Source organism: Pogoniulus pusillus, chromosome 35 (genome assembly GCF_015220805.1).
Source record: "Pogoniulus pusillus isolate bPogPus1 chromosome 35, bPogPus1.pri, whole genome shotgun sequence".
NCBI lineage: Eukaryota > Metazoa > Chordata > Aves > Piciformes > Lybiidae > Pogoniulus > Pogoniulus pusillus.
Window position 1 is genome coordinate 12207447 of NC_087298.1, and position 27809 is coordinate 12235255.

Sequence of the window (27809 nt, forward strand, 5' to 3'; positions counted from 1 at the left end):
CACAGGCAGCCCAGGGCCCCCAGCAGCTGCCCCCAAAGGGGCAGAGAACCTGCCCTCCCCTTTGCCATCCTCATCAGTGCCCTTCATGCCCCTCAGCTGCTCCCGGCTCCCCCTCCACCTTCACCTACCTCTAGTTTCTTCTTCCTCCTCCTCCTCTTCAGCTCCGGTCTGCGTTGAAAGCCTTTGCCCAGAGTGGCTTTGTGAAGAGAAGCAGCTTTTGAGATCCTCAGCAGGAGAGCTGGAGCCTGAGCAAGTCACCGCTCTGCCGGGGGGGAGGGTTTGGGAGCACACAAAGGGTGGCTGCCGGGGGGGTGGGGGGAGACTCCCTTTGAACCAGGGCGGTGGGGACAAGGCACTGCTGGGGAGTGCCTTCAGCCATCTCCTTGCAGGGGAGGTGACCCAAGTCACTCCCGGCGAGATTCCCACGGGACTCCAGAGGAAAACTGTTCCCTGGGAGAGCAGTTGGACACCAGAATCACCTCCCAAGGGAGGCAGTGGAGCCCTCTGCACTGGGCAGCTCATTTCACGTGCTGGGGGCAGGTGATCTCAATTCCACCGTCAGGTGCAGGTGCTGGGGCAGCTCATTTCAATTCCACCATCATGTGCTGGGGCAGCTCATTTCACGTGCTGGGGCAGCTCATTTCAAGGGCTGGGACAGCTGATTTCAATTCCACCATCAGGTGCTGGGGCAGCTCATTTCACATGCTGGGGCAGCTCATTTCAGCTGCACCATCACCTAGAAAGGTTGGCCCAGATGCCCCTCGGGGTCCCTTCCAAGCTGGCATTCAGTGATTCTATGAAGCAGCTCCTTGCCAAGCCTGGGCAAGTGGCACCTGTCCCATTCCCAGAGCCATGCAGGGGGGGGTTACAGAGTATCAGTATCATCAGGGTTGGAAGAGACCTCACAGATCATCAAGTCCAACCCTTTACCACAGAGCTCAAGGCTAGACCATGGCACCAAGTGCCACGTCCAGTCCTGCCTTGAAGTGCCCCAGGGACGGCGACTCCACCACCTCCCCGGGGTTGGTGAGTGCAGGGTGCTGGAGGCATGTGGAGTGAAGGTGGGGTCTGTGCCCAGCCTGGGGGCACCTTTGTGACATGGCACTTGTGGCTTCCCAGCTGAGCAGGCAGCTCCTGCTGCTCCCCCTGCAGCACTGCAGACCTCAGGGCTCTGTACAACACTGCCTTGCACCCCCAGCTCTGGGTGGGCATCGGTGCCTGGAGCTCAGGTTGGCATTTCCAAGCAGGCACTTGTGGCTTCCCAGCTGAGCAGGCAGCTCCTGCTGCTCCCCCTGCAGCATTCCAAGACCTAAAGGCTTGGCCCAGCTGTGCCTTGGAGTCCCTTCCAAGCAGGCACTCTGGGGTCGGTGCGATGGGGTCGGGGGGGCCGGGGCTGGGTGCAGCAGCAGGGCACCATCATTCAATCGCCTGCTGGCATTCTGCCCCCTGCCAGCTTCCTGCCCGGAGGCTGCCTGGGTGTGAGCCCACGGGACAGATTGCTGTGATTAGGCAACGGCCTCGGCAGCCTCTCCCCTTTCGTTTTCTCCTGCCTCTTCCTCCCTGGCGGGCAGCAGCACCCCCAGCCTGGCAGCGCCATGGAGCCCAGCGCCAGGGAGCCTCTGCTCAGGAGGGGCAGCTCCTCGTACCGCACCTTCCCCGGCAGCACCGCCAAGAGGCTCGACCAGCAGTACCTGAGGTGAGGGCTGGCACCCTGGGCTTGGCTCTCCCTGTCCTGAGAGCACTGGGCTGGGAGATGCTGGTGGAATCACAGAGCTGCTTTGCTTGGCAGGCACCTCTGAAGTCACCAACCCAGCACCACCCTGCCCCGAGGTGCCACAGGAGCTCTTCGTGCTGCCAGCACTGCTGAGCTGCCTTCAGGTGCGGGATTCATCCTGCCCGGGGTGGGTGAGCCCACCTGGGAGGGCTGCAGGTGTGGCTGCTTTAGGGCATTCAGCTCTCAGAGGGGCACAAGGTCCTGCTGGAGGGCAGGGGCAGCTTGACCTTTTTGCTCTCTACAGCTCCCTGAAAGCAGGATGGAGCTGGGGGGGGTTGGTCTCTTCTCCCAAGGAATGAGCAAGAGGACAAGTTGCATCAAGAGGGATTTTGGTTGGACAGCAGGAAAAAAAGCTGTTGTCCAAAAGGCCTGGCCCAGGCTGCTCAGGGCAGTGGTGGGGTCAGGAACCCTGGAGGGGCCTCAAAGCTGTGGAGATGTGGTGCTGAGTGCCATGCTTTAGTGGTGACCTGGCAGTGCTGAGCTGATGGTTAGGCTGGATGGTCTGAGAGATGTTTTCCACCCAGACCAGTTCTGAACTGGGCAGTCTGAGAGATGTTTTCCACCCAACTGGGTAGCCTGAGAGATGTTTTCCACCCAGACCAGTTCTGAACTGGGCAGTCTGGGAGATGTTTTCCACCCAGACCAGTTCTGCACTGGGCAGTCTGAGAGATGTTTTTTACCCAGACCAGTTCTGAACTGGGCAGTCTGAGAGATGTTTTCCACCCAGACCAGTTCTGAACTGGGCAGTCTGGGAGATGTTTTCCACCCAGACCAGTTCTGAACTGAGTAGCCTGAGAGATGTTTTCCACCCAGACCAGTTCTGAACTGGGCAGTCTGAGAGATGTTTTCCACCCAGACCAGTTCTGAACTGGGCAGTCTGAGAGATGTTTTTCACCCAGACCAGTTCTGAACTGGGCAGCCTGAGAGATGTTTTCCACCCAGACCAGTTCTGAACTGGGCAGCCTGAGAGATGTTTTCCACCCAGACCAGTTCTGAACTGGGCAGTCTGAGAGATGTTTTCCACCCAGACCAGTTCTGAACTGGGTAGCCTGAGAGATGTTTTCCACCCAGACCAGTTCTGAACTGGGTATCCTGAGAGATGTTTTCCACCCAGACCAGTTCTGAACTGGGCAGTCTGAGAGATCTTTTCCACCCAGACCAGTTGTGAACTGGGTGGTCTGAGAGGTGTTTTCCACCCAGACTGGAAGGTCTAAAGGTGTTTCCCACCCAAACCTACTCCCTGGCCCCAGGAGAGGAGCCCACTCCCTGCTCCACAAGCACCACTGCCCTGCTGGCTGGGTCCATGGTGCCACCCAGCTGCAGCTTCTGCTTTTCTCAGCTGAACCCACTGAAAACCACCCAGCACAGAGGAACAAACACTGGTGATGCCCAGAGGGAGGTCTCTCAGGCCCTCACCACAGCGAGGAGCAGCTTGCAAACCCCAGCAGCCTGGGGCTGTGCTGGGCCATTCCCTGGGGAAGTTCCCCCAGGGGCCTCAAGGGAACCTCAGCAAAGGCTGGAGGAAGCCACACGACAGACTTAGAGCTCCTGCTGGCTGTGATCACAGGGGGGTGGGAGGGACTCAAAGAGATCCCCTCGGAGGCAGGGTGGGCTGGGATACCCTTGGGATGCCAGCTGAGCCCTGGCCCCATCCCATTGCACAGGGGCAGAGATTCACAGAACAGTTGGGGTTGGAAGAGATCTCAAAGGTCATCCAGACCCAAACCCCTGCCATGGGCCCAGAGCCCTTCCACTAGCCCAGGTTGCCCAAGGCCTCACCCATACAACCAGAGAATGTCAGGGGCTGGAAGGGACCTTGAGAAGTCATCTGGTGCAGGGAGGGAGCATCCACAACCTCCCTGGGCAAGCTGCTGCAGTGTCTCCCCTGATGATGGCAGGGAGAGGTTCTCCAGCAGCAGCTGCACCCCAAAGCATGGCTAGAGGAAAGCACAGCCTCAGGGAGGCAGAGTGAGGTGAGGCTGCAGCTCCACCTGCCCCTTCACAGGATGGCAGGGGTTGGAAGGGACCCAAAGAGAGCATCCAGTCCAACCCCCCTGCCAGAGCAGCACCATCCAGTCTAGCTCAGGGCACACAGCAACACATCCAGGGGCTGGAAACGTCCTTCAAAGCTCATCCAGTGCAACCTCCCTGCCAGAGCAGCAGCACCCAGAGCAGCTCACACAGGAACACATCCAGGTGGCTTTTGAATATCTCCACAGAGGGAGACTCCACAACCTCCCTGGGCAGCCTGTGCCAGGGCTCTGGGACCCTTCCAGGCAAGAAGTTGCCCCTTGTGTTGAGGTGAACCCCACCACATCCTTCTCACTCCCTCCCCACCCCCAGGAGCCTCCACAACCAGCGGCTCTACCTGGCTGCCTTTGCTGCCGTGCTGGGGAACTTCAGCTTCGGCTTCGCCCTGGTGTATCCCTCCCCTGTCATCCCTGCCCTGGAGGCTCAGCCCGACCCCGCCCTGCGGCTGGACCAGCACTCAGCATCCTGGTTCGGGGTAAGCAGCTGAGGCTGCCCAGCCGGGGGGCAGGGAGCCGGTGTGCGGGCAGGGGGGCAGCTGCACCCACCCAGCGCTCTCTGCTTGTGTGCCCGCAGTCGGCGTTCACGCTGGGAGCGGCCGCGGGGGGGCTCAGCACCATGCTGCTCAACGACCGCCTGGGCCGCAAGCTCAGCATCATGTTCTCGGCGCTGCCCTCGGCGCTGGGGCTGGCACTGCTGGCTGGTGCCCAGGGCTTCACCATGCTGCTGCTGGGACGCATCCTGACCGGATTCGCCGGCGGCGTCACCTCCGCAGCCATCCCGGTAAGGGGCGGCGGGGCGGGAGCCTGGGGGGGGCTGCGGGGCGGGACAGGGCTGGAGGGCAGGCTGGGGAAGAGAAGGCTGCAGGAGAGCTTAGAGCAGCCCAGCAGTACCCAAGGGAGCTGCAGGAGAGCTTAGAGCAGCCCAGCAGTACCCAAGGGAGCTGCAGGAGAGCTCAGAGCAGCCCAGCAGTACCCAAGGGAGCTGCAGGAGAGCTCAGAGCAGCCCAGCAGTACCCAAAGGAGCTGCAGGAGAGCTTAGAGCAGCCCAGCAGTACCCAAAGGAGCTGCAGGAGAGCTTAGAGCAGCCCAGCAGTACCCAAGGAAGCTGCAGGAGAGCTTAGAGCAGCCCAGCAGTACCCCAAGGAGCTGCAGGAGAGCTTAGAGCAGCTCAGCAGTACCCAAGGGAGCTGCAGGAGAGCTTAGAGCAGCCCAGCAGTACCCAAGGGAGCTGCAGGAGAGCTTAGAGCAGCCCAGCAGTACCCAAAGGAGCTGCAGGAGAGCTTAGAGCAGCCCAGCAGTACTCCAGGGGGGCTGCAGGAGAGCTTAGAGCAGCCCAGCAGTACCCAAGGGAGCTGCAGGAGAGCTTAGAGCAGCCCAGCAGTACCCAAAGGAGCTGCAGGAGAGCTTAGAGCAGCCCAGCAGTACCCAAAGGAGCTGCAGGAGAGCTTAGAGCAGCCCAGCAGTACTCCAGGGGGGCTGCAGGAGAGCTTAGAGCAGCCCAGCAGTACCCAAGGGAGCTGCAGGAGAGCTTAGAGCAGCCCAGCAGTACCCAAGGGAGCTGCAGGAGAGCTTAGAGCAGCCCAGCAGTACCCAAGGGAGCTACAGGAGAGCTTAGAGCAGCCCAGCAGTACCCCAAGGAGCTGCAGGAGAGCTTAGAGCAGCCCAGCAGTACCCCAAGGAGCTGCAGGAGAGCTTAGAGCAGCCCAGCAGTACCCAAGGGAGCTGCAGGAGAGCTTAGAGCAGCCCAGCAGTACTCCAGGGGGGCTGCAGGAGAGCTTAGAGCAGCCCAGCAGTACCCAAGGGGGCTGCAAGAGAGCTTAGAGCAGCCCAGCAGTACCCAAAGGAGCTGCAGGAGAGCTTAGAGCAGCCCAGCAGTACCCAAGGGAGCTGCAGGAGAGCTTAGAGCAGCCCAGCAGTACCCAAAGGAGCTGCAGGAGAGCTTAGAGCAGCCCAGCAGTACCCAAGGGAGCTGCAGGAGAGCTTAGAGCAGCCCAGCAGTACCCAAGGGAGCTGCAGGAGAGCTTAGAGCAGCCCAGCAGTACCCAAGGGAGCTGCAGGAGAGCTCAGAGCAGCCCAGCAGTACCCCAAGGGGGCTGCAGGAGAGCTGGGGGTGGATTTTTGTAAGGTCCTGTGTTGACAGGACAAGGGAATCACAGAATGGTTTAGGTTGGGAGCTCAAAGATCAGCCAGTTCCAACCTCCTGCCATAGGCAGGGACAGCTCCCACTAGAAGCTCAAAGCCTCATCCAACCTGGTCCTGAACACCTGCAGGGAGGTTGTGGAGCACAGAAGCACAGAATGTGATCAAAAGCATTAGGCAGAGCTCCAGGGCTGCAGCCTGGAGCTGGGAGCTACACCCCCAGAGCAGCCAGGGCAGGGCAGGGGCTCTGTGCCTGCCCTGTTCCCTCCAGCAGCTATTTCCTCCCATGTTTACCAAACCTCCTGTTGCATGCAGAGGGGAAGGCAAGAATTGAGTAACCCTGGGGCAAGGCTCCACAGTGATGGGAACCTTTGTGCTGGAGCACTTCTCCTAGGCCAGGGTGAGAAAGGGAAGCAGTGGTGCCTGCAAGGCTGTCCTGTTCCCTGCCAGGACCAGCCAGCCCAGCCAGGTTTCCACTCCCAAAGGCAGGTTTGGGTGACTGCAAGGTGGCAGAGGCCAGGTTCTGGTGGTGATGGCTGTGTGTTGAAGCTCTGCTAAGTGTGAGTTGTCCTGCTCCAGGTCTACATCTCAGAGATCTCCCACCCTGGGGTCAGGGGAATGCTGGGTGCCTGTCCTCAGATCATGGCAGTGCTGGGCTCCCTCATCCTGTATGCCCTGGGCAAGTATCTGTGTGTGGAGAGCTCCAACCCCCCCCCCCCCTCCAAAGGCCTTTCCACCCTCTCACCAAGTTGATGGATCCCTTCCCTTTGCTGCCAGCTCACCACCACCACGGGTGGGTCTGGACAGGGTCACCAATGCATAACCCACTCCTGTTTGGGTGTGCTCAGAGGGGATGAATCCAGGACCCCCATGGCCACCACCGTGCCTCAGACCTGGGTCCTGCTGAGGCTTTGCCGAGGCTGAAGGGCAGCACATGGTGATGTGTGTGCACCTGCCAGCATCTGCCCTGGCTGCTGCAGCATCTCCCTGGATCCTCTGAGATTCACAGGATCCCAGCGGGGTGGGGGTTGGAAGGGACCCCTGGGGATCATCTATGGCACCCACAGCTAAAGCAGGGCACCCACAGCAGCTTGGGGTTGGAATCTGCAGAGGAGGAGACTCCACAACCCCTCTGGGCAGCCAGGGCTCCAGCACCCTCACACCAAAGGCTCCTGTTCAGATGGAACCTCCTGGGTCCCACTTTGTGCCCCTGGGTCCCACTTTGTGCCCCTGGATCTCACTTTGTGCCCCTGGGTCTCACTTTGTGCCCCTGGGTTCCACTCTGTGCCCCTGGATCTCACTTTGTGCCCCTGGGTTCCACTTTGTGCCCCTGGATCTCACTTTGTGCCCCTGGAATTGCCCCAAACTGCCCAGCTGAAAATGCTTCTCTGCTGAGAGAAAAGTGCCCAATCTCTTGAGTTTTAACTTTCCCCCCACACACACTGGATTTATGCAATTAAACTCTGGGGGCACCCACTCGAGGACGAGGCCAGGACCCCCTTCCCTGGGTGCTTTCTGCCCCTGACTGTGCTGCTCCCGCAGGACTGGTGCTGGACTGGCGCTGGCTGGCCGTGGCAGGGGAGGTGCCTGTGCTCATCATGATCATCCTGCTCTGCTTCATGCCCAACTCACCTCGGTTCCTGCTCTCCCAGGGTAAGGAGGATGAGGCCCTGAGGTCCCTGAGCTGGCTGCGGGGCAAGGACACAGACTATGCCCAGGAGTATGAGCAGATCAAGGACAGTGTGAGGAAGCAGGTGAGGAAGGCTCAGCTCCAGCACTGGCAGCCTGCAGAACCCAGGCAGCTCCTAGGTCACATTCTGGGTGCTGTGGTGGTGACACTTGGGGATGTGGTTTAATGGCCATGGGGGTCTGAGGTTGAAGGTTTGACTCGATGGTCTTAAAGGTCTTCTCCAAGCAGCACAGCTCCATGATCCTACAGAAGGTTGGACTTGAGGAGCTCAGAGCTCTTCTCCCACCTGGTCAGTTCTATGCCCAGAGGTGGTACCAGCCTTGGCTGTCTGCCTTTGTCCCCCTCCAGAGCCAGAAGGTTTCCTGTGCTGAGCTCAAGGATCCCTTCATCTACAAGCCCATCCTGATAGCCGTGGGGATGAGGTTCCTGCAGCAGCTCTCAGGTGTCACCTGTGTCCTCGTGTACCTGCAGTCAATATTCAAGAAGACATCTGTCATCCTGGTGAGCCCTGGGGTCTGGCCTGGCCTTGGCCTCTCCTGTCTGCAGTGAGGGCTGCACAGGGTTCCAGTCACAGAATCATCACAGAATGGGCTGGGCTGGGAGGGACTTCCAAAGGTCATCAAGTCCAAGCCTCTTCTGCAGTAAGCAAGAGCATCCTCAACTAGATCAGACTGCCCAGAGCCCTGTTGAGCCTCACCTAGAATATCTCCAGTCCTCTGCAGCTGCAGGACCCCAGCTTTGGAAGTCTCTTCTAAAGCAGCTGGCAGGAAAAGTCTGAGCAAGGATGGGCAGCAGGAGTGGTCCAGGTGCTGAGGTGCTGGAAGGTGTTTGGAGAAGGGCAGCAAGGCTGGGGAGGGGCCTGGAGCACAGCCCTGTGAGGAGAGGCTGAGGGAGCTGGGGGGGTGCAGCCTGCAGCAGAGGAGGCTCAGGGCAGAGCTCATTGCTGCCTGCAGCTGCCTGCAGGGAGGCTGTAGCCAGGTGGGGTTGGGCTCTGCTGCCAGGCAGCCAGCAGCAGAACAAGGGGACACAGCCTCGAGCTGTGCCAGGGCAGGTTCAGGCTGCAGGTTAGGAAGAAGTTCTTCAGAGGAAGAGTGATTGGCATTGGAATGGGCTGCCTGGGGAGGTGGTGGAGTCTTTGTGGCTGGAGGTGTTCAAGAGCAGGCTGCATGAGGCACTCAGTGCCAGGGGTTAGTGGGACTCGATGAGCCTGCAGGTCCTTTCCAACCTGACTGGTTCTGTGATTCTGCTCTCCTCCTCTGAGCCCTGCTCTGGTCTCTGGCTGTAGGAGGCCAACTTGACAAAGGCATCAGGAGCATCAAGCACCACATGCAGGAAGCTGCCCTCTCCCTGGCTCTCCCCTCTCAGCTCCCCTGCTCTTGTCTTTGCAGAGCCCAGAGTACGACGCAGCTCTGGTGGGCTTGGTGCGGCTGCTCTCGGTGGCCATCGCCGCTGTGTCCATGGACAAAGCTGGGAGGAAGATCCTCCTCTTCGTGTCAGGTGTGTCCCTCTCCACTGCTCTGGAGGGGAAGCTCTGGTCTGAGGCTTTCCAGGAGCTTCAGGCACACAGGCAGCAGGGGAGGTCTCTCTCCTTCGGTGGTGGCACAGCTCCTGGGCAGAGATGTTCTGGGAGCTCAGTCCCTGCCACAGAGGGCACCACTCACCCTTCAGCCCCGCTGAGATGCTGCCTCCCTCCACAGCTGGTGCCATGTTGGCCTCCAACCTGACCATGGGGCTCTATGTCCACTTCATGCCAGCTTCTCAGAATGGCACCGCCGCCAACAGGACCCTGGTGAGCTCTGCCAGCCTCCCTGCTGAGCCAACGAACTACATCACCCTCATCCCTCTCCTGGCCACCATGCTCTTCATAATGGGTAGGTGCAGAGAGGAAGCTCAGGACCCACAGCACTGGGCTGGGTACCTCCCTGGCATGGGGGAGGGGAGGAACATTTCTCATTTAAAGTAGAGGGGCATGGAACAAGGAATTTGGGCTTGGAGGTGGAAGGCAGGCAGATGGCCCTGGAAGACCAAGAAAGATGACATCTGAAGTCACTTTGAGGGCTGGCTGAGGGCTGAGTCACTTTGAGGGTCAAGGACTGAGTCACTTTGAGGGCTGAGTGCATGACCGAGGGGAATGACGACCACTGGGGGAGCAGGACAGCATTGCACAGGGGCTCCTCACCCTCCTTCTCCTGCAGGCTATGCCATGGGCTGGGGCCCCATCACCTGGCTGCTGATGTCTGAGATCCTGCCTCTGAAAGCCCGTGGGGTGGCCTCGGGCCTCTGTGTTGTGGTGAGCTGGCTGACAGCCTTCACCCTGACCCAGTTCTTCCTCCGAGTCGTGGTGGGTACTGCCCCAGCAGAGTGTCCAGCAGCTCCTCCTCAGACCTCCTCTGCACCAGCTCATAGCTGCTTTCTGTCCCACCTGGCAGGATAACTTTGGCCTGGAGGTGCCCTTCTTCTTCTTCGCTATCATCTGCGCTGGGAACATCTTCTTCACAGGCTGCTGCGTCCCAGAAACCAAAGGCAGGTCCCTGGAACAGATCGAGGCCTTCTTCAGGACTGGCAGGAGGTCCTTCATGAGGTAGAAGCCACCCTCTGCCCAGTCCACAGGCTGCAGGGCAAGAGGGCAAACCGTTGTGCAGCTGGAGTGGGTGCTGGGGCTCTCTGCAAAGGCAGTGGCAGAGGTGGCAGCGACTTTGGGTGTAGAAGTTGCCAGCTGGAACTCTACCTTCTCCTCCCATCACTCCACACTACCTGTAGCTCCCTGGGAGCATATCAACCTGAGGCATGGGAGCAGGCAGCCAGTGCCAGGCTAGAGATAAAGGTGTCCTGGACAAGCAGAAGTGTGGCTGCAGACCAGAGAGAGACTAAGAGCATCCTCTGGTCAGCAGCCACCAAAGCAGCCCAAGGCTTTGGCCAGAGCTTGCAGCTGTGAGCACTTTGGCCAAAGTCCATCACCCAGCTGCAAGAATAAAACAGTTCTGCCTCCAAGCTCGAGCTGTTGTCTTGATCTGCAGAGAAGGGTGGGGTGTGAGAAGCAGACCAGGCTTGTGACAAGGGGACCACAACAGCCTGAAGCTTCCCTGATGTACTTCAGGAGTGTGAAAGAGGCAGAGCCAGGTAGAGGGTAGAAAAAAGCTGCCAGGTTTTATTGCTCTAACACCCACACATTACACAAGGAACAAGACCAAATGCAGCTGACAAAGACACTCCAGCAGCAAACAAGCAAGAGGAACAAACATTCAGCTGTAGTGCAAGTGATCCCCTGCAGGACAGACAGGGTGGGGGCTCACAACACCTTCTACCCGGGTGGCTCCTTCCCACCACAGGGGTTTTGCTCACCCCCAGAGAGGAAGGTGGATGCATCTCCATCACTGCTGTGTGTGGAGCTTCCCAGCTCCACCACTTGGAGATTTCAAGTGCATAGTTGGTAGCAAAGCTCCTCCCTGCAGGTGGGCAAGGCCAGGCTGGATGGGGTCCTTGAGCAACCTGGGCTAGTGGAAGGTGTCCCTGGTGGAACTAGGTCATGCTTAAGGTCCCTTCCAACCTGACCCCTTCAGTGACAAACTGCTCTTCACCCCTTCTCTGGCTGCCCTGCCAGATGAAGGACTCCTGCAATGCTTTTGTTTGAGAGCCTAGCCCGAAGTAAAGCACAGCTGCAGGAGGTGGAACCAAAGGCCTTGCTGAGCATCACATCCAACCTGCCTCCTCCCAGAAGGGCTGAACAACAAAGGCTGAGCTGGGAGATGGTTTCCCTGACCTCCTGAAATGCCCTCCCAGGGCTGCTGGGGACGTTTGTGTCCCCCCAGGGCTGCAGCTTTCAGCCTGCTGTGCCAGGAAGCGTGGGCTGGAATAGCTGACCCAGATCCCAAGAGGTGCCCTGCAGCACGAGAGAAGTCACCTCCGAGGAGCTGAGCTCCACCAGAGGGTGAAGTTAAAGCAGCCTGGGACAGAGGCAGAGACCAGGGCCAAACAGCACAGAAAAAGTTCACCCTCAGACTGCACCTTTGCAGCTGAGACTCATCTCCAGAGAGCTGCTCAGCCCTGCCTGGGGCCAGGCAGCTTCTAAGTGTGGCCTGATTAGGAGAGGTCTCAAGAGCCTCTGCTTTCCACTGACCTGCTGAAGATCAGGACCTCTGGCAGCCTTGTGCTGGAGCATTCTCCATCTCCCATGGCTCCAGAGCATTCTCCATCTCCCATGGCCCTAGAGCATTCTCCATCTCCCATGAAACCCTTCCCTGAAGGCAGGAGATGGTTTTTTTGCCTGTTTGTTTCCTGAGGAAAAGAAGAAAATGACAAAGCTGAAGTCAGCTTCCCAGGGCTCAGCCTAAGGAGGGAATGCCCAGACCAGAGATGAGCTCTTGGGCTCTTGGGGCCCTGCAAGGAGCTCACTGGAGGAGCATTCTCTGAGTGATCTCCTCCCTGCTGAAGTCTCAAGGGTTTTGCTGGGCCATTGAGAGGCTGAGGAATCACAGTGGCTCTGTCCAGAGGTAGCAAGGTCTTTTTATTCACAGAGATCCCTGTGGTGGTGCCAAGGCAAGGAGGCCTGGGCACACAGCAGACAGTGAGCCTCTGCTCTGCCCTTCACACCCAGTGGGGCACCTCCAGGGCAGAGTGGAGCTGATACCCACAGGTGCTGCCAACTTCATGACTGACTGGGAGGTGCAAGAGCTGCCCACAGCACAGCTGCATGTGGGGAAGGAGGGCAGAGCCCAGGCAGGGGATGGTGGAATCCAATGCTAAGTGCAGTGCTGCCAGCACCCACACCTGGTGCCAACAGCTCGCTGCAGTGACCCTCTCCTGAGTGACAGAACTCCTGTCCCACTGTCTCCCAAGACCTGGCAAGCAGGAGGTTAGCCTGGGTGCCACCAGCAGGGCATGGCTTGGGCCCACAGCATCTCCAGAGCAGGGCTTTGTACTTCAGCTGTCCTCACACAGCTCCAGGCACCCTCCAAACACAACTATCAACCACCATGCCCCATGAATGGGCACATAGCTGCTGTGATGCTGCTGCTCTAGAGGTCCCCTCCACCTCCACAGTGATGTCTCTTGCCCACAGGGAGGTTACAGCACCCACTAAGTGTCACAACATCTCCTAGAAGCCATGGGTGCTGTCCCCAAGCCACAGGCTGCAGCAATGACAGCATCTGGCTTGGTTTCTGCTGCACCACAAATCCCCAAGAGCTCCCACTCCAGACACCCATCCCCAAGAGCTCCCACTCCAGACACCCACCTGCAGGAGTCAGCACCCCTGGAGCATGGCTCTGAGACCTCTCCTGTTGCAGGAGGCACAGAAACCTTGCCCAGCCCTGGTGTGCTGTGGATTGCAAGCCCAAGGTGAGCAGCTGGACTTGAGGATCTCAAAGGTCTCTTCCAACTGAGCAGTTCTGTGGTTCCATGATCATCACACAGACAGGCAGGTGGGCAGAGCCCCTCAGGAGCACCAAGTCCAACCCAGAGCCCTGCTCTACAAGATTCACCTTAAACCACAGCCCTAAGCACCACATCCAAACCACCCTGAAACACAGCTGGATGGTTCCACCACCTCCCTGGGCAGCTCATTCCAGTCCCTGACCTCTCCCTCTGTGAAAAACTTTGTCCTAATGTCCAATCTAAACCTCCCCAGCCTCATCTCGAGGCCATTCCCCTTTGCTCTCTCTCCCATGACCTGTGAGCAGAGCTCAGCTCCAGCCCCTCCACAATGCAGCTGTAAGTAGCTCCACAATGTAGTTTCAGGTAGCTCTAGACAGCAGAGAGGTCTCCCCTCAGCCTCCTCTTCCTCAGACTAACCATCCCCAGCTCCCTCAGTCACTCTAGGCCCTTCCCCAGCTTGTTAAGGCTCAGCTCTTGCAGAAGAGTCCCTGAGGCCCATTCCCAGCACCAGTGCTGGGCTCGGGGCTGAGCTCTGCAGCCTGGCAGAGCTGGTGCAGGTTGGTTGCTTGCCTTAGCCACAGGGCCAGATCCACCTGCCACAAAACACAGCAAGACAGAAGTGCTGGTGCCCAGGGGACTTCTGCCCTTGGTGCCAAGGGAGCAGAGTGGACCTGTCCATGCCAACAAGCCCTCCAGGAGGCCCAGAGCAGTTATCTGCCCTGGGGACTGCTGCTGGTCTATGGCTATAGGGGCTTGGATTAGATGACCTTTAAAGGTCCCTTCCAACCTAAAGCATCCTGTGACTGGGACAAGCAAGGCTCTTCCCAGCTCTGTGGTTCCCCAGGGTGGACACAGATCAGCCTCAAGTGTTACTCTCTCCACTCTGCTCTGCCTTGTGCCTCCTGTCACTAAAGCTACCGAGCCAAGCAGGCACTATCAAAGACATGCATCAGCCTGCAACATTCCTCTACTAACCACTACCTAACCCCAACCCCCACCCCTGAAATCAAAGCAGATGTCCTGCCTGCTAGGCTGGACTCTGCCCTCAAACCAGCCCAAAGGGCACTGCAGAGAGCCACCACCAGCTCCAGCCCAGGGCACCCGAAGCAGCTGGTGAGCTGCAGCCTGCTCCTCCTGCAGCATCTCAGCACCGTGGCCAGGAGCTGTGGTCCCTGCACACACTCACACAGGGAAGCTCAGCAGCCCACGGAGTGCCTGCAGCTGGGGGGACCAGCCCAGAGCTGGAGACTCTGCAAAAGCAGGGCCTTGACTGGAAGCTGCTGGTGCCTGCTCTGTGTCCCAGACAAGCTGGGGTCAGAGTCCTGGGTGGGGGAGGAGGAGGCTCAGCACAAAGTGGCTGCCCCAGCACCCAGCTGTGTGTAACTGAGCCCAAGCCACCTTCCTGCCTGGTGTAAATCCTCACACCTCCCTCAGCTCCAAGGAGCAAACATCAGCTTAAGGCTGGCTGGAGGGCAGCTTAGCTCCCTGATCTCCAGGCACACACTGCAGCTGTCCCCAGCCCCAGCTCCACCCCAGGCTCTGCCAGGAACGCGCTGGTGCTGCTCAGCTAAGGGCAGAGACACCACAGCAGCAGGGAGATCCTCTCCTCCAGACAGCTGCCAAGCCACCAGTGCTCAGAAGCCAGAGAGCAGCTGCTGGGCAGCCCCAGGCCTCAGCCAGCCTCCAGCAGCCTTTCTCAGCCCACAGCACAAGCCCCCTGGTGCCCCAGAGACTCAGATGGGAGCACAAAGTGCTGGTGGCAGCAGCAGCTCAGCTGCCAGGGCAGGAGGGTAAGGCCAGGCTGCAGTCCTCACTGCCACTGCTCAGCACAGCTGCTGCCTGCCTTGGCTGCTGAGTACAACCCCCCCAGTGCCAGCCCAGTTCACCTCCCAGGAGAGAGGAAACCCAGAGGGGAAAAGGCAGAGAGGGAACCCAAACTCTGCCATGGCTGTGGCCCAGAAGAAGCCCAAAGGGTCAAAGGACTACAGGAGAACCATTCTGAAGGCTGAGAAAGGATTTCTGCAGTGCCCCAGGCACAGCAGCCAGGACTCAGCCTGGGTTTAGAGACCCCCCCAATGACATGAGGCAGCCCTTTGAAGGACAGGATCCAGAGCACTCCTTTCTCCTGTGCCCAGAGAAAATGAGTCCCATCCAAATGCTGCAGGAGCTAAACCCAAACCATTTCCCCTCCTTCCTAATCAAAACTAAAAGCAGCTATGTAAAAATCCAATAAGTTAACACCCCCCTGCAGAAGTCACAATGAGAAGAGGGAGCTCTGGACTCAGTTTTGGTCTGCCTGACACAAAGCAAACAGAAAACAGGATGCAAATCCCACTGGTGGAGCCTGGAATGAGCCTGGAATAAGCCATCCCAGCTACCCACAGCTCTGTCTGCTTGCAGTGGAAGCAGATTTCATCTCCCCATACAAAACCAGTCCAGAACTGGTCCAGGACAACACAAGCCCACAGAATGGACCAGGCAGAAGCAAAGAGCAGGTCCCTTGTGTGGAAGCAGGAGCAGATGCAGGGGGTGAGAGATAAGAGGACCGAGTCTGAGGCTCACAAGAGAAGGATGCTCCTGCACAGCAGCACACCCTTGGCTCAGGCAGCAGCAGCCTCCTCCAGCTGAGCTGAAGCAAACTTCCCTTCTGCCCCAGGAAAAGAGGGAAGCAGAAGCAAATTCCCCTTTAATAAGCCCAAGTCCTTCATTCTTGTAATTCAAATAGATCACAGGAGCTGCCTGAGGCTGCCTCCAGAGGAGATGGAGCCTGTGCTGTGTGGCTTGCAGGAGGTGCCCCAGCACCTCTGGCAGCTCCCCTGCAGCTGGTTCTTGCCTCTGCACTGGCAGGTCCCCTGCAGATGGCTCTTACCTCTGCACTGGCAGCTCCCCTGCAGCTGGTTCTTGCCTCTGCACTGGCAGCTCCCCTGCAGCTGGTTCTTGCCTCTGCACTGGCAGCTCCCCTGCAGCTGGTTCTTGCCTCTGCACAGGGCTTTTTGCTGAGGTCCTTTCCCATGCAGCAGAGCCTGGCCTAACTGGACACATCCTCAGAGGAACAAGACCAAGCTTAGGCATCACCACCTGCTGCTAGAGCCCGGATTAGTGGTTAGACCTGGGAAGGGCCTGCGAAGTGCAGGCTACCCCCAGGCGTGAAGCAGCAGCTCCCTGAGTCCTATGAGCCCAGCACAGAGGCAAGGAGCTGGCACCTCAGCTCTGTCCCTGCTCAAGCCACCCAGGAGCAGCAGCTCCCTTGGCTGCCTTGTCCAAGGAAAGGGTTTCCTGGTCAGGCTTGGAAAGCAGGCAGCAAAGAGCCAGCACCTCTAGGGCCAAACTAACTCACTAAATTAAAAGGCATGAGGCCCTGTGGGAGACATCTGGGTGAGGGTTGAGGAGGAGAGAGAGACCAACACTCTGAGGTCTGGCTGCTGGTGTGAGGAGAGGGCACAGCCTGCCCCAGCCCCTGAGACTTCCAGTGGCTGCAGTGTCCAGGGAAATCATGGAGTAAGAGGGAGGGGAGTGGGCAGAGGGGAGGGCAGAGTGGATCTCCACATCTTCAGCGCCCCAGAGGTCCAGCAGAGGTTACCCCTAGCTCCTGTGCCTCAGAGAGCCTGCCCCTCCAGGGGCCCTGCCAGCTTCTCCTCCTCCAGCTGCTTCTGCTGCTGCTGGATGCGGGCATAGGTGATGGCATCTCCCCTGTGGAGAGAAGGGGCAGAGTGGGCATGCAAGCTCCCCATGCCCACCCTGCTGCCTACTGCCCTTGCAGGAAGGGCTCCCAAGCTGGGCTAGGGCTCCCTCTCATCCTAAGGGTTGCCAGCAGAGACAGGAGACTTGCTGAACACCTCCAGCTCCACCAAAGCTGCTCCCTGGCCCCAGAGGTGGGTCCATAAGTCCAACAGCTGCAGAAAGAGAGCCTGGGACCCACAGGGCAACCAAGGCTGAGCTCCCAAGGAAAAGCTCTGAGCTTCAGCAGACCCTGGGAGGGTTTGGGACTCAGAGAATGGGTTGGCTTGGAAGGGACCTTAAAGATCCCCTCGGAGGCAGGGTGGGCTGGGATACCCTTGGGATGCCAGCTGAGCCCTGGCCCTCTGGGGCCATCCCATTGCACAGGGGCAGAGATTCACAGAATAGTTGGGGTTGGAAGAGATCTCAAAGGTCATCCAGACCCAAACCCCTGCCATGAGCCCAGAGCCCTTCCACTAGCCCAGGTTGCCCAAGGCCTCATCCATACAACCAGAGAATGTCAGGGGCTGGAAGGGACCTTGAGAAGTCATCTGGTGCAGGGAGGGAGCATCCACAACCTCCCTGGGCAAGCTGCTGCAGTGTCTCCCCAGGCTGACTGATGATGGCAGGGAGATGTTCTCCAGCAGCAGCTGCACCCCAAAGCATGGCTAGAGGAAAGCACAGCCTCAGGGAGGCAGAGTGAGGTGAGGCTGCAGCTCCACCTGCCCCTTCACAGGATAGCAGGGGTTGGAAGGGACCCAAAGAGATCATCCAGTCCAACCCCCCTGCCAGAGCAGGACCATCCAGTCTAGCTCAGGGCACACAGCAACACATCCAGACAGGGCTGGAAAGGCTTCAGAGGAGACTCCACAACCTCTCTGGGCAGCCTGTGCCAGGGCTCTGGGACCCTTCCAGGCAAGAAGTTCTCCCTTGAGTTGAGGTAGAACCTCCTGCGCTGCAGCTTCCATCCACTGCTGCTTGTCCTATCCAAGGGAGCAGTGAGCAGAGCCTGTCCCCCCTCTCCTGACCCCCACCCCCCAGCTGTTTCCCCCTCCCCTCCAGCAGCAGGCAGAGCTCTCTTACTTCTTGCCGAGCGCCGAGAGGCCGTAGAGCACTCCGGTGCCGAAGGCGATGGCGTTGCCGAAGAGCGTGGTCAGCGTCAGGCTGAGCAGCACTGGCACCACTGCCATCCTGCAAAGACACAGGCAGCCCTCAGAGCCAGGCTCTGCTCCTCAGGGCTGTAGGCATCCAGCCCAGCCTGCCCACATGCATCCCTGTGTGCCCCCTGAGACAGCTTCAGAGGAGCAGAGAATGGGTTGGGTTGAAGGGAGCTCAAAGCTCAGCCAGTTCCAACCTCCTGCCATAGGCAGGGACAGCTCCCAGTAGAGCAGGTTGCTCAAGGTCTCAGCCAACCTGGTCCTGAACACCTCCAGGGAGGTTGTGGAGCACAGAAGCACAGAATGTGATCTTTGATCACATTCTGTGCTTCTGTGCTCCACAACCTCCCTGGACAACCTGTGCCAGGGTCTCAGCACCCTCAACCTGTGCCAGTGTCTCACCACCCTCACTGCAAACAACTTCTTCCTAACATCCATTTCAATCTCCCCTCTACCACTTCAAACCCATTCCTGCTCTTCCTGCCATTCCCAGACCTTGTCAATAGTCCCTCCCCAGCCTTCCTGGAGCCCACTTCAGATCCTGCAAGGCCACTCCAAGGTCTCCTCCAAGCCTTCTCTTCTCCAGGCTGCACAGCCCCAACTCTCTCAGCCTGTGCTCACAGCAGAGCTGCTGCAGCCCTCTCAGCATCTTGGTGGCCTCCTCTGCACTGGCTGCAGCACTTCCATGTCCTGCCTGTGCTGGGGGCTGCAGAACTGCCCCCAGGACTGCAGGTGGGGTGTGAGGAGAGCAGAGCCAAGGGGCAGAATCCCCTCCCTTGCCCTGTGCCCACACTGCTCTTGCTGCAGCCCAGCACAGGGTTGCTGTCTGGGCTGTGGGCAGACCTTGCTGCCCCATGTGCCATCTCCCCAGCCCAGGACAAGGCTGGCTGTGAGCAGACCTTGCTGCCCCATGTGCCATCTCCCCAGCCCAGGACAAGGCTGGCTGTGGGCAGACCTTGCTGCCCCATGTGCCATCTCCCCAGCCCAGGACAAGGCTGGCTGTGGGCAGACCTTGCTGCCCCATGTGCCATCTCCCCAGCCCAGGACAAGGCTGGCTGTGGGCAGACCTTGCTGCCCCATGTGCCATCTCCCCAGCCCAGGACAAGGCTGGCTGTGGGCAGACCTTGCTGCCCCATGTGCCATCTCCCCAGCCCAGGACAAGGCTGGCTGTGGGCAGACCTTGCTGCCCCATGTGCCATCTCCCCAGCCCAGGAGGTTCCTCACCCACAGTAGAAGGCAGCTTTGTGCCAGGGCCGCAGCCTGTCCGCCCTGGCCGCGACGGCGTTGGCGAACTCGATGAACTGGCAGCAGAAGGGAGCCTCACACAGGAACAGCACAAAGGCATTGAGCCTCCAGAGAGAGCAAAGCAGAAGTCAGTCCCACCTGGCTCACAGCCAGGGTCAGCCATGCTCCCCCCTGCCCACCCCCTGGAGGCCAAGCTGCTGCCACGGCCAAAGGCAGGCGGAAGGGAATGGTGAGGCCAGAGCCTGCTGTGCTCCCTGTCCACTGCTGAGTGATTCACAGATGGATGGAATGGGTTGGGTTGGAAGGGATCCTGAAGAGGATCCAGTGGCAACCTCACTGCCAAAGAATCATGGAATCAGTCAGGGTTGGAAGGGAGCACAAGGAGCAGCCAGTTCCAACCCCCCTGCCATGCCCAGGGACACCCTACCCTAGAGCAGGCTGCACACAGCCTCAGCCAGCCTGGCCTCAAACACCTCCAGGGATGAGGCTTCCACCCCCTCCCTGGGCAACCCCTTCCAGGCTCTCACCACCCTCCTGCTGAACAACTTCTTCCTAACATCCAGGCTGCATCTCCCCATTTCCAGCTTTGTTCCATGTAGGGACACCTCCCACCAGCCCAGGCTGCTCAAAGCTCATCTGTCCTGGCCTTGAACAGCTCGAGGGAGGTGGCACCCACAACCTCCCTGTTGCAGTGTCCCCAGCTCTGGTCCCCCAGGGTGAGGGTACCCCAAGACTTACCTAAAGATGTGTAAGAGAAGACAAACAGAACGAACCCAGCAGCTCGACCCACCCCACGGGAGGAGATCTGGCAAGTCACAGATCCTGATGGACATTTCCCTCGTGTCCACTGCCCAAGCAGGGCAGCTCTGCCCCTTGCCTGGTGCCATTTGTCATCTGAACCCCACCCCTCACCCCCCCCCCCTGCAGAGAAGAGAACAGAAACTCTGCTCACATCATCCAGACGCCAGCAGCGATGTTCAGGGGGTTGATGGTGACACAGTTCCAGAGACCAGCAAAGGCACAGGCTGGAAAGCAAAGAGGCTTTCAGTGACCATGCAGACCAGCCCAGAGCTTCCCCCCCAGCTCCACCCTGCACCAGCACCTTGCACCCACACCAGCTTCATTCTGCCCTCCTCTGATTTGGGCTGTCTGCAGAGCACAGACTGCCAAGGGGAGCCTCTGCCTCGGCCAACATCTCTAGGGGCTGCAGCACAGGAGGGTGGGTGAGGAGAAGGCTCCCAGGTGACCTTATTGTGGCCTTCCAGCATCTGAAGGGGGCTACAAGAAAGCTGAGAAGGGACTTTTTAGGCTGTGAGGGAGTGCCAGGACTGGGGGGAATGGAGTAAAGCTGGAAATGAGGAGATTCAGCCTGGATGTTAGGAAGAAGTTGTTCAGCATGAGGGTGGTGAGAGGCTGGAATGGGTTGCCCAGGGAAGTGGTGGTGGAAGCCTCATCCCTGGAGGTGTTTGAGGCCAGGCTGGATGAGGCTGTGAACAGCCTGCTCTAGGGTAGGATGTCCCTGGGCATGGCAGGGAGGCTGGAACTGGCTGCTCCTTGTGGTCCCTTCCAACCCTGCCTGATTCTATCATTCCATGAAAGGTTTGATGGCCCTGGAGAGGTCTGATGCCCTGAAAAGAACTTACACCCTGGAAATGTATGATGGCCCTGGTGAGATCTGGTGGCCCTGGAGAGGTCTGATGGCCCAAAGAGGAATCCAAGATGCAGAGGAGAAAAGTCCTTCCCTGCTCCTCCAGCTGGCCACCCTTTTCCTCCAAGAACTTGGTGTCCCAGCAGGACACCTGCACCACTATTCCACTGGTGTGGAACGACAGAGTGTTTGCTTGCTTGGATGTGCAGGGAATCACTGCTATGTCCTGGGGTGAGCACAGAGGTCCCAACAGGCCCCCATCTCTGAGCAGCAGAGGAGAAGTTCAGCAAAAAGCTGACTTGCAGCAGCACCAAGAGATGAATGAAGCAGAGGCGAGGCTGGGCTCTGCCACACGGTGCTGGCTCTGTACTAGCAGTGGGCAGAGAAGAACCAGGTTTGGGTCTGCACTAACAATGCCCACAGGTGGTTTGTTCTCCAGAGCTCACCTCTGGGGCCAGCCCTGGGTAGTATCTTTGTCAAAGAGGGTGAGGATTCAGCAGTGGCTGAGGAGAACCTTGCAAACCTGTGCCAGGCTCCTGAAAGTCAGGACTGGGAGACATTCCCTGGGAGAGCTTCTTGCTCTCTACAGCTCCCTGAAAGAAGGCTGGGGTGAGGAGGGGGTTGGACTCCTCTCTGCAGGAACAAGTGACAGAACAAGAGCAGACAGCCTCAAGCCACACCAGGGCAGGTTTAGGATGGACATGAGGAAAAAAAATCATTGCTGCAAGAGTGCTCAGGGATTGGAAGAGACTGCCCAGGGAGGTGGTGGAGTCCTCATCCCTGGAGGTCTTCAAAAGCTGTGCAGACACAGCAGCTGGGGGCTGGGCTGACAGTTGGGCTCAGTCACCTTAAAGGTCTTTTCCAAGCAGAACAACACTACCACAGAGGTGGAAGTGGAGCCCAGAAGTGGCTCTGTAATGAAGGAGAGGAACCAGGCAGCAGTGCCCAAGCCAAGCTGGACTTGTCTCCCCCCTGCCTCATTAAACTTGCAGAGAGCTGCTGGCACTTGATACAGCCTCATGCCACCGACACCAGCGAGCTGCTGCTGCTGCTGCTCAGCTGGAACCTGAGCCCATGGCAAACAGCTCCCTGCAGAGCCCCGGCTGAAACTGCTCAGCCCTTCACAGCTGCCCCAGGCTGATCAGCAGCATAACCAGGAGCAGCAGAGCACAGCCCTGAGAACAGCAGCAGCCTGGGGCTGGGCAGTTCAGGTGTCTGCTGCTGGTTTGCTATGGAGATCCCTGAGCAGAGCTGCTGTGAGCAGTCCTAGGACCCAGGCACCCAGAACAGAACAAGGGGACAGAGGCTGAAGCTGTGCCAGGGCAGGTCTAGGATGGATGTGAGGAGGAAGTTGTTGTCAGAGAGAGTGATTGGCATTGGAATGGGCTGCCCAGGGAGGTGGTGGAGTCTCTGTGCCTGGAGGTGTAGAAGCCAAGCCTGGCTGGGGCACTTAGTGCCATGGTCTGGTTGGTTGGGCAGGGCTGGGTGCTAGGTTGGGCTGGCTGAGCTTGGAGCTCTCTTCCAACCTGCTGGATTCTGATTCTATGGCCCCAAACCCAACCCCTGAGCGCTGTGCTCCTGCAGGAGGCTCAGCTGAGCACCCAGCTCAGTTGCCAGTGGACTCATGACCCAGCAAGCCTCTGAGTCAGCAGAAGGACTCACAGGTTTGTGATGGCAGCGACACTGAGCCTGGTGGTGGCTGCCAACAGCCACAGAGATAAGGACTGGGTGACCTTCAGTGCAAAGCAGTGCAGCCCACAGCAGCCAGCTGCATCCCTGTCCCACCGGGATGGGATCAGCTCCTGCCTCAGCAGCCAAAAGGGCATGGAGCTGCCAGCCCAGGGACTTCTTCTTGCAGCCCAGAGGCCTAGTTTGAAATGCAGAGGATGGCTTTAAACAGCAGAAGGGCAGAGTTGGACTGCAGATTAGGAAAGAATTCTTTAGAGTGAGGGTGGGGAGGCACTGGCACAGGTTGCCCAGGGAAGGTTGTGGATGTGTCCTCCTTGGAGGTGTTCAAGGTGAGGCTGGATGAGGTCCTGAGCAAGCTGAGCTGGTGGGAGGTGTCCCTGCCCATGGCAGGGGGTTGGAGCTGGATGATCTTTAGGGTCCCTCCCAGGCCAGCCCAGCCCATGGTGTGATGCTGTGGCAATGCCCAGTGGCACACAAGGCAGGGCACCTCTGCCAGTTCTTTAACTGCTGTCCCATCCTGAACCCCTGAGGAAGCACAAAGAGCTGGGAGCCAAAATGGAGTGGGGAGGACACTACACCCTACCAAGGCTCTGCTGACTGCCAGCAGCTGGTCAGTGTCCTCACACGAGCCTGGCTTTGTCCCTAGAGCACTCTGCAGAAGCCACAGGCCCTTCTCGTCCTCCTACCCACAGGAACACGAGGGAGAGAAGAGACTTGGCCAAGGTTACCAAGCCAGAAGCAGATCCTGGATGTTGTTTGTCTTGTTTCTGCTCCCACCCCTGGACCTTTCTGGCTTCAGCAGGCTGTGAGCTGCAGGTGCCTGCCCGGGGCAGATGCTGTCTGTCAGTCTCACCTCCTCGAGCAAAGTTCCTCATCCCTTCTGCAGGGAATGTTTTTCCCTGCTGCAGGAAAGGAGCCAGGCCTGCAGCAGGGCCACATCCCAGTTGTTCCAAATGCTTGCAAGTGAGTTCTGCCCTTTTGTAGCAAGCTCTGCAGGCAGCAGCAGGCTCCAGCCTTGCCCTGCTAGCAGCCCCCCCTTTTCCACACTGTTCACCTTCAACGAGGTGATGCTGAGCAAGGAGCACTCTGCAGAGGGCCATGACTAGCATGGGGCATTGGAGGGTTGGCTCCTTCCACAGTCCTCCACTTCCCTGCTCCTAAGAGGAGTCAGTGTCTCATGCTGCCTGGAGAACCTCCTGCAGGGGACTGTCAGGGCTAAAGAACAAGGAAGCTCAGGGAATCATGGAAGGCAGAGGCTGGATGAGGCACTTGGTGCCATGGGTTAGTTAATTAGGTGTCAAGTGATAGGTTGGACTCCATGATCTTGGAGGTCCTTTCCAACCTGATTCTGTGATCAGGTTGAGAGGGACCCTCAAAGGTCATCTCATCCAGCCCCCCCTGCACTCAGCAGGGACACCTCCAACTTGAGCAGGCTGCTCAGGGAAACATTAAGTTTCACCTTGAATATCTCCAGGAATGGGACCTCCACCACCTCCCTGGGCAACCTGTTCAGGTATTTCACTCCCCTCACAGTAAAGAATCTCCTCCTGCTGTCCAACACACATCCACCCTGCTCCAGTCTCCAACCACTGCCCCTTTGGCCTATTGCTACATGCCCTTGGAAAGAGAACTCCTCCAGTCCTGCTGAGGTCCTGGCTCTCCCAGCAGCTTCTCCTCCCAGAACTCACCCAAACACGTCAAACTCTCAGCTGTGCTTTAAAAACAAGCCCTGAGCAATCAGAGCTGTGAACAAAAGGTTGGGGAAATAATCCAAGCATAGCTCAGCTGCTGTGAAACAGGAAGACAGAGGAAAAACAGAGCTTCAAGACTTGTCTTTGGAAGCCCCTCCTGAGCTGCTGTGGCAGGAGGTGAGCGATGCCTCTGGCCTGACCCCTCTCTAGCTCTTCACCCTCCTTCCCTGCCCCCTCTGAGGTCAGGGGACATGCTGGAGAGTGCCCAGAGCAGGGCCAGGAGGATGCTCAGAGGCTGCAGCAGCTCTGCTGTGAGCACAGACTGAAAGAGTTGGGGCTGTGCAGGCTGCAGCAGAGGAGGCTCCCAGGTGACCTTCTTGTGGCCTGCCAGGATCTGAAGGGGGCTCCAAAAGAGCTGGGGAGGGACTTTTGAGGCTGTCAGGGAGTGCCAGGACTGGGGGGGATGGAGCAAAGGTGGAGGTGAGGAGGAAGTTGCTGAGCAGGAGAGTGGTGAGAGGCTGGAATGGGTTGCCCAGGGAGGTGGTTGAGGCCCCATGGCTGGAGGTGTTTGAGGCCAGGCTGGCTGAGGCTGTGTGCAGCCTGCTCTAGGGTAGGGTGTCCCTGGGCATGGCAGGGGGGTTGGCACTGGCTGCTCCTTGTGGTGCCTTCCAACCCTGACTGGTTCTATGAGGTCTGCATGGGCCAAAAGGTGCAGAAAAGGCATGGAGGCTCCAAGTGCAGCCCCAGTCCCTGGGCAAGATGCTGCTGCACTGCAGCCTGAGCCGGGACCTGCACCGGAGACATGTCCCAGCTGCTCTCCTGGCCGCCTGCCGCCACCAGAAGCGCAGAGGCCCCAGGCAGAGCAGGCTGAGGCCAGGACGCTTTGCCCCAGCAGAGCAGCCCCACCAACTCTTCACACCTCCAGATTTTCAGCCCCTAAGCCACAACGCAGTGAAATCAGCACCACCACCACCCCCCCCAAAACCAAAACCCCAGCCCGGGGCTGTAAGCAGCCTGCCTGACCATAGCAGCCTCCAAGGTTGGCTCAGAAAGCTCCAAGGGCTTGTGCAGGGAAGTTTGGAGGGAAGGAGGAGACGTGGAAAGGAGGCAGGGACAGAGGGGGGAGGACCAGCTGAAGCGCTGCAGCCAAGGGAATAAATCAGGGCTGACTGCACTGGCTGAGAACCACTCTGCTTTTACTAGAAGTGGTGGACCTGAAGCAGAAGACATTCTGCATCCTGTGCTCTGCAGGAGATCAGCCGAAGCGGTCGTAACAGTCCCTTCTGCTTCTAAGAGCTATTCATCTCCCCCCAGAACGCAGCAAAACAGCACTGCAGGACAGGCTGATCCCTGGCAAAGCTGCAAAGCCTCTTTTTTGTTGGTTCCCCCACCCCGGGAAAAGGTTTTGAGGTGGTTTCTCTTCCAGCAGCAGGTAACAGAGCTCAGCCAACTCACTTTGCTGCTCGTCGGCTCCTGCTGCTCTGTCTGCAGGACTAAAACCCCCTCAAAACACAGCACACAAACCGAGCCCGGCAGTCCCCAAACCCAAAACACCTCCCCAGAGCCACAGGCAGGCTCTATGCAACCCGCAGGAGCAACAGCAAACAGCATCTGGGACCGGGGAGGGGGGGGGGAACCAAGCCGCAGGAGCGTACAAACACCTGAGAGTCAAACCAGGGCGAACCAAACCGCAGGGCCCCTCCTCGGGCCCAGAGCCTGACCCTGCCGAGCGCCCTGGGTCGAAGCGTTCTCAGGCTGAACCTGCCCGCACCCCTCTGCAGCACCGGCGGCTGCCAGCTGCGGCTCCCGGCGCTCGCAGGAGCCAGGCAGCAGCGCACGGACTGGCAGGTGTGCGTGTGTGTGTGTGCGTGTGTGTGTGCATGTAGGTGTGTGCGTGTGCACATATCTGTGTGTGTGTGCATGCGTGTACGTGCATGTGTGTGCATGCATGTGTCTGTGTGCATGCCTGTGCACTGGTGTGTGCGTGTGCACATATCTCTGTGTGTGTGCGTGTATGTGCATGTGTGTGCATGCACGTGTCCGTGTGCATGTCTGTGCACTGGTGTGTGCATGCCTCTGTGTGTGTGCACGTGTCTGCATGTGTGTGTCTGTGTGTATGTGCATGCATGTGCATGTGTGTGCAGGTGTGCATGTGTACGCGTGTGTCTGTGTGCATGCCTGTGCACTGGTGTGTGTGCACATATCTCTGTGTGTGCATGCGTGTACGTGCATGTGTGTGCATGTGTGTGCATGTGTGTGCATGCATGTGTCCATGTGCATGTCTGTGCACTGGTGTGTGCATGCCTCTGTGTGTGTGCACGTCTGCATGTGTGTGTCTGTATGTGCGTGTATGTGCATGCGTGCATGTGTACGCGTGTGTCTGTGTGCATGCCTGTGGACTGCTGTGTGCATGCCTGTGCACATATCTGCGTGTGTGTGCGTGTACGTGCATGTGTGTGCATGCATGTGTCCGTGTGCATATCTGTGCACTGGTGTGTGCATGCCTCTGTGTGTGCATGTGTCTGCGTGTGTGTGTGCGTGTACGTGCATGCCTGTGCACGTGTGCATGCCTGTGCACTGGTGTGTGCATGCCTGTGCATGCATGTATGTGTGTACATGTACGTGCATGTGTGTGCATGTGCATGCATGTGTCTGTGTGCATGTCTGTGCACTGGCGTGTGCGTACCTGTGTGCATGTGCACGTGTCTGCGTGTGTGTGTGTGCATGTGTGTGCGTGTGCATGTGCATGCATGTCTGTGTGCATGTCTGTGCACTGGCGTGTGTGTGTCTGTGCATGCATGTGCCCGTGTCTGCGTGTCTGTGCATGTCTCTGTGTCTGTGTACGAGTACCTGTGTGTACGTGTGTGTACATACGTGTACGTGTGCACACGTGTGTATGCGTTATGTCTGTGTGTCCCTCCTCCAGCGATGTCCTCTCTCTCTCCCAGCTGCCACAGTTCACAGCGCAGAGCGCGGCCTGGGGCTGCCGGCTAGGACCCCCCACCCCCTCTGGCCACGTCCATGACTCTCCCAGCCGCACCCCAGTGTCTCGGGCAGCCTCAGCCCCACCACCCCAGGTGTTTTCCGTGGCCACCCCCCCCTTACACCAAGGTGACCCCAGCAGGAGCCCGGCGGGTGCCGGGCACAGGCTCCCCGCCGCCAGGAGCGACGCCGAGGAGAGGGCTGGGGTGGCAGGGGTGGGGATACTTACAGAGGCCCCCGATGACCCCCGCGATCCTGCAGAGCCACCTGTACCACCAGGTCATGCCATCGTCGCTGGAGGACGCTGCTGGCTCCGGGGGTGCTGCTGGGAACTGCTCGTCCTGAGCGCTCATGGCAGCCCAGCTCCCGGGGGGCCAGGAGGGAGCCCCGGCAGCGCAGGACGGGACCCCACCACCACCACCGGCTCACAGCCAGCCCTGCGGACACCCCCTAAGGCCAGCCTGGTGGCTGCGGAGCCTTTACCCGAGGCGCCATAGAGGCCCCCGCGGCGCTGACAATGGAGCGCTCTGCCCGCAGCGGCGATGCCAGCGCCCGGGCTCGCTCCGCTGCCGCCTGCGTACTGCATTGTGGGTCCCCTCCTCCAGCAGGCTCCGCTTTGATGTCAGCGCTGCCAGCAGAGCCTGCCGGGCACAGCTGCCTCCTGGCTGCACGGT

The 27809-nt window shown here is 59.0% G+C and overlaps 2 protein-coding genes across 3 annotated transcripts; one reads left to right on the plus strand and one right to left on the minus strand.

The window, feature by feature from the left end:
• The first annotated feature begins 1452 nt into the window (after positions 1-1452).
• Positions 1453-11185, plus strand: SLC2A6 (solute carrier family 2 member 6). The gene is made up of 10 exons (XM_064170997.1): positions 1453-1696; positions 4118-4280; positions 4379-4585; positions 6523-6622; positions 7486-7697; positions 7982-8134; positions 9022-9130; positions 9331-9504; positions 9829-9974; positions 10063-11185. Exons 1-10 carry the CDS (start codon positions 1596-1598, stop codon positions 10216-10218), a joined length of 1521 nt encoding a protein of 506 aa, XP_064027067.1. The 5' UTR covers positions 1453-1595; the 3' UTR covers positions 10219-11185.
• Positions 10757-27689, minus strand: CACFD1 (calcium channel flower domain containing 1). 2 transcript variants are annotated; one of them, XM_064170999.1, is made up of 6 exons: positions 27365-27689; positions 20078-20150; positions 19105-19230; positions 17807-17914; positions 16587-16696; positions 10757-11908 (listed from the first exon to the last, which is right to left on the minus strand). In XM_064170999.1, the coding sequence occupies exons 1-5, from the start codon at positions 27486-27488 to the stop codon at positions 16603-16605; spliced, it is 525 nt and encodes a 174-aa protein (XP_064027069.1). In that variant the 5' UTR covers positions 27489-27689; the 3' UTR covers positions 10757-11908; positions 16587-16602. The 2 variants fall into 2 exon arrangements, with proteins under 2 accessions (XP_064027069.1, XP_064027068.1); XM_064170998.1 differs by having other exon boundaries at positions 10757-16696.
• Between the last annotated feature and the right edge of the window lie 120 nt (positions 27690-27809).

What these genes read in the sequence shown, in the direction of transcription:
- CACFD1 (XM_064170999.1), bottom strand. Translation starts at nt 27,488, where the DNA reads ATGAGCGCTCAGGACGAGCAGTTCCCAGCAGCACCCCCGGAGCCAGCA. An exon ending in AAAGCTGCCTTCTACTGTGG is followed by an intron (nt 17,915 to 19,104) that starts GTGAGGAACCTC and finishes GTGTCTTTGCAG; the next exon opens with GATGGCAGTGGTGCCAGTGC. An exon ending in CTCTCGGCGCTCGGCAAGAA is followed by an intron (nt 16,697 to 17,806) that starts GTAAGAGAGCTC and finishes TTCTCTCCACAG; the next exon opens with GGGAGATGCCATCACCTATG.
- SLC2A6 (XM_064170997.1), top strand. Translation starts at nt 1,596, where the DNA reads ATGGAGCCCAGCGCCAGGGAGCCTCTGCTCAGGAGGGGCAGCTCCTCG. An exon ending in TCACCTCCGCAGCCATCCCG is followed by an intron (nt 4,586 to 6,522) that starts GTAAGGGGCGGC and finishes GTCCTGCTCCAG; the next exon opens with GTCTACATCTCAGAGATCTC. An exon ending in AGAAGACATCTGTCATCCTG is followed by an intron (nt 8,135 to 9,021) that starts GTGAGCCCTGGG and finishes TTGTCTTTGCAG; the next exon opens with AGCCCAGAGTACGACGCAGC.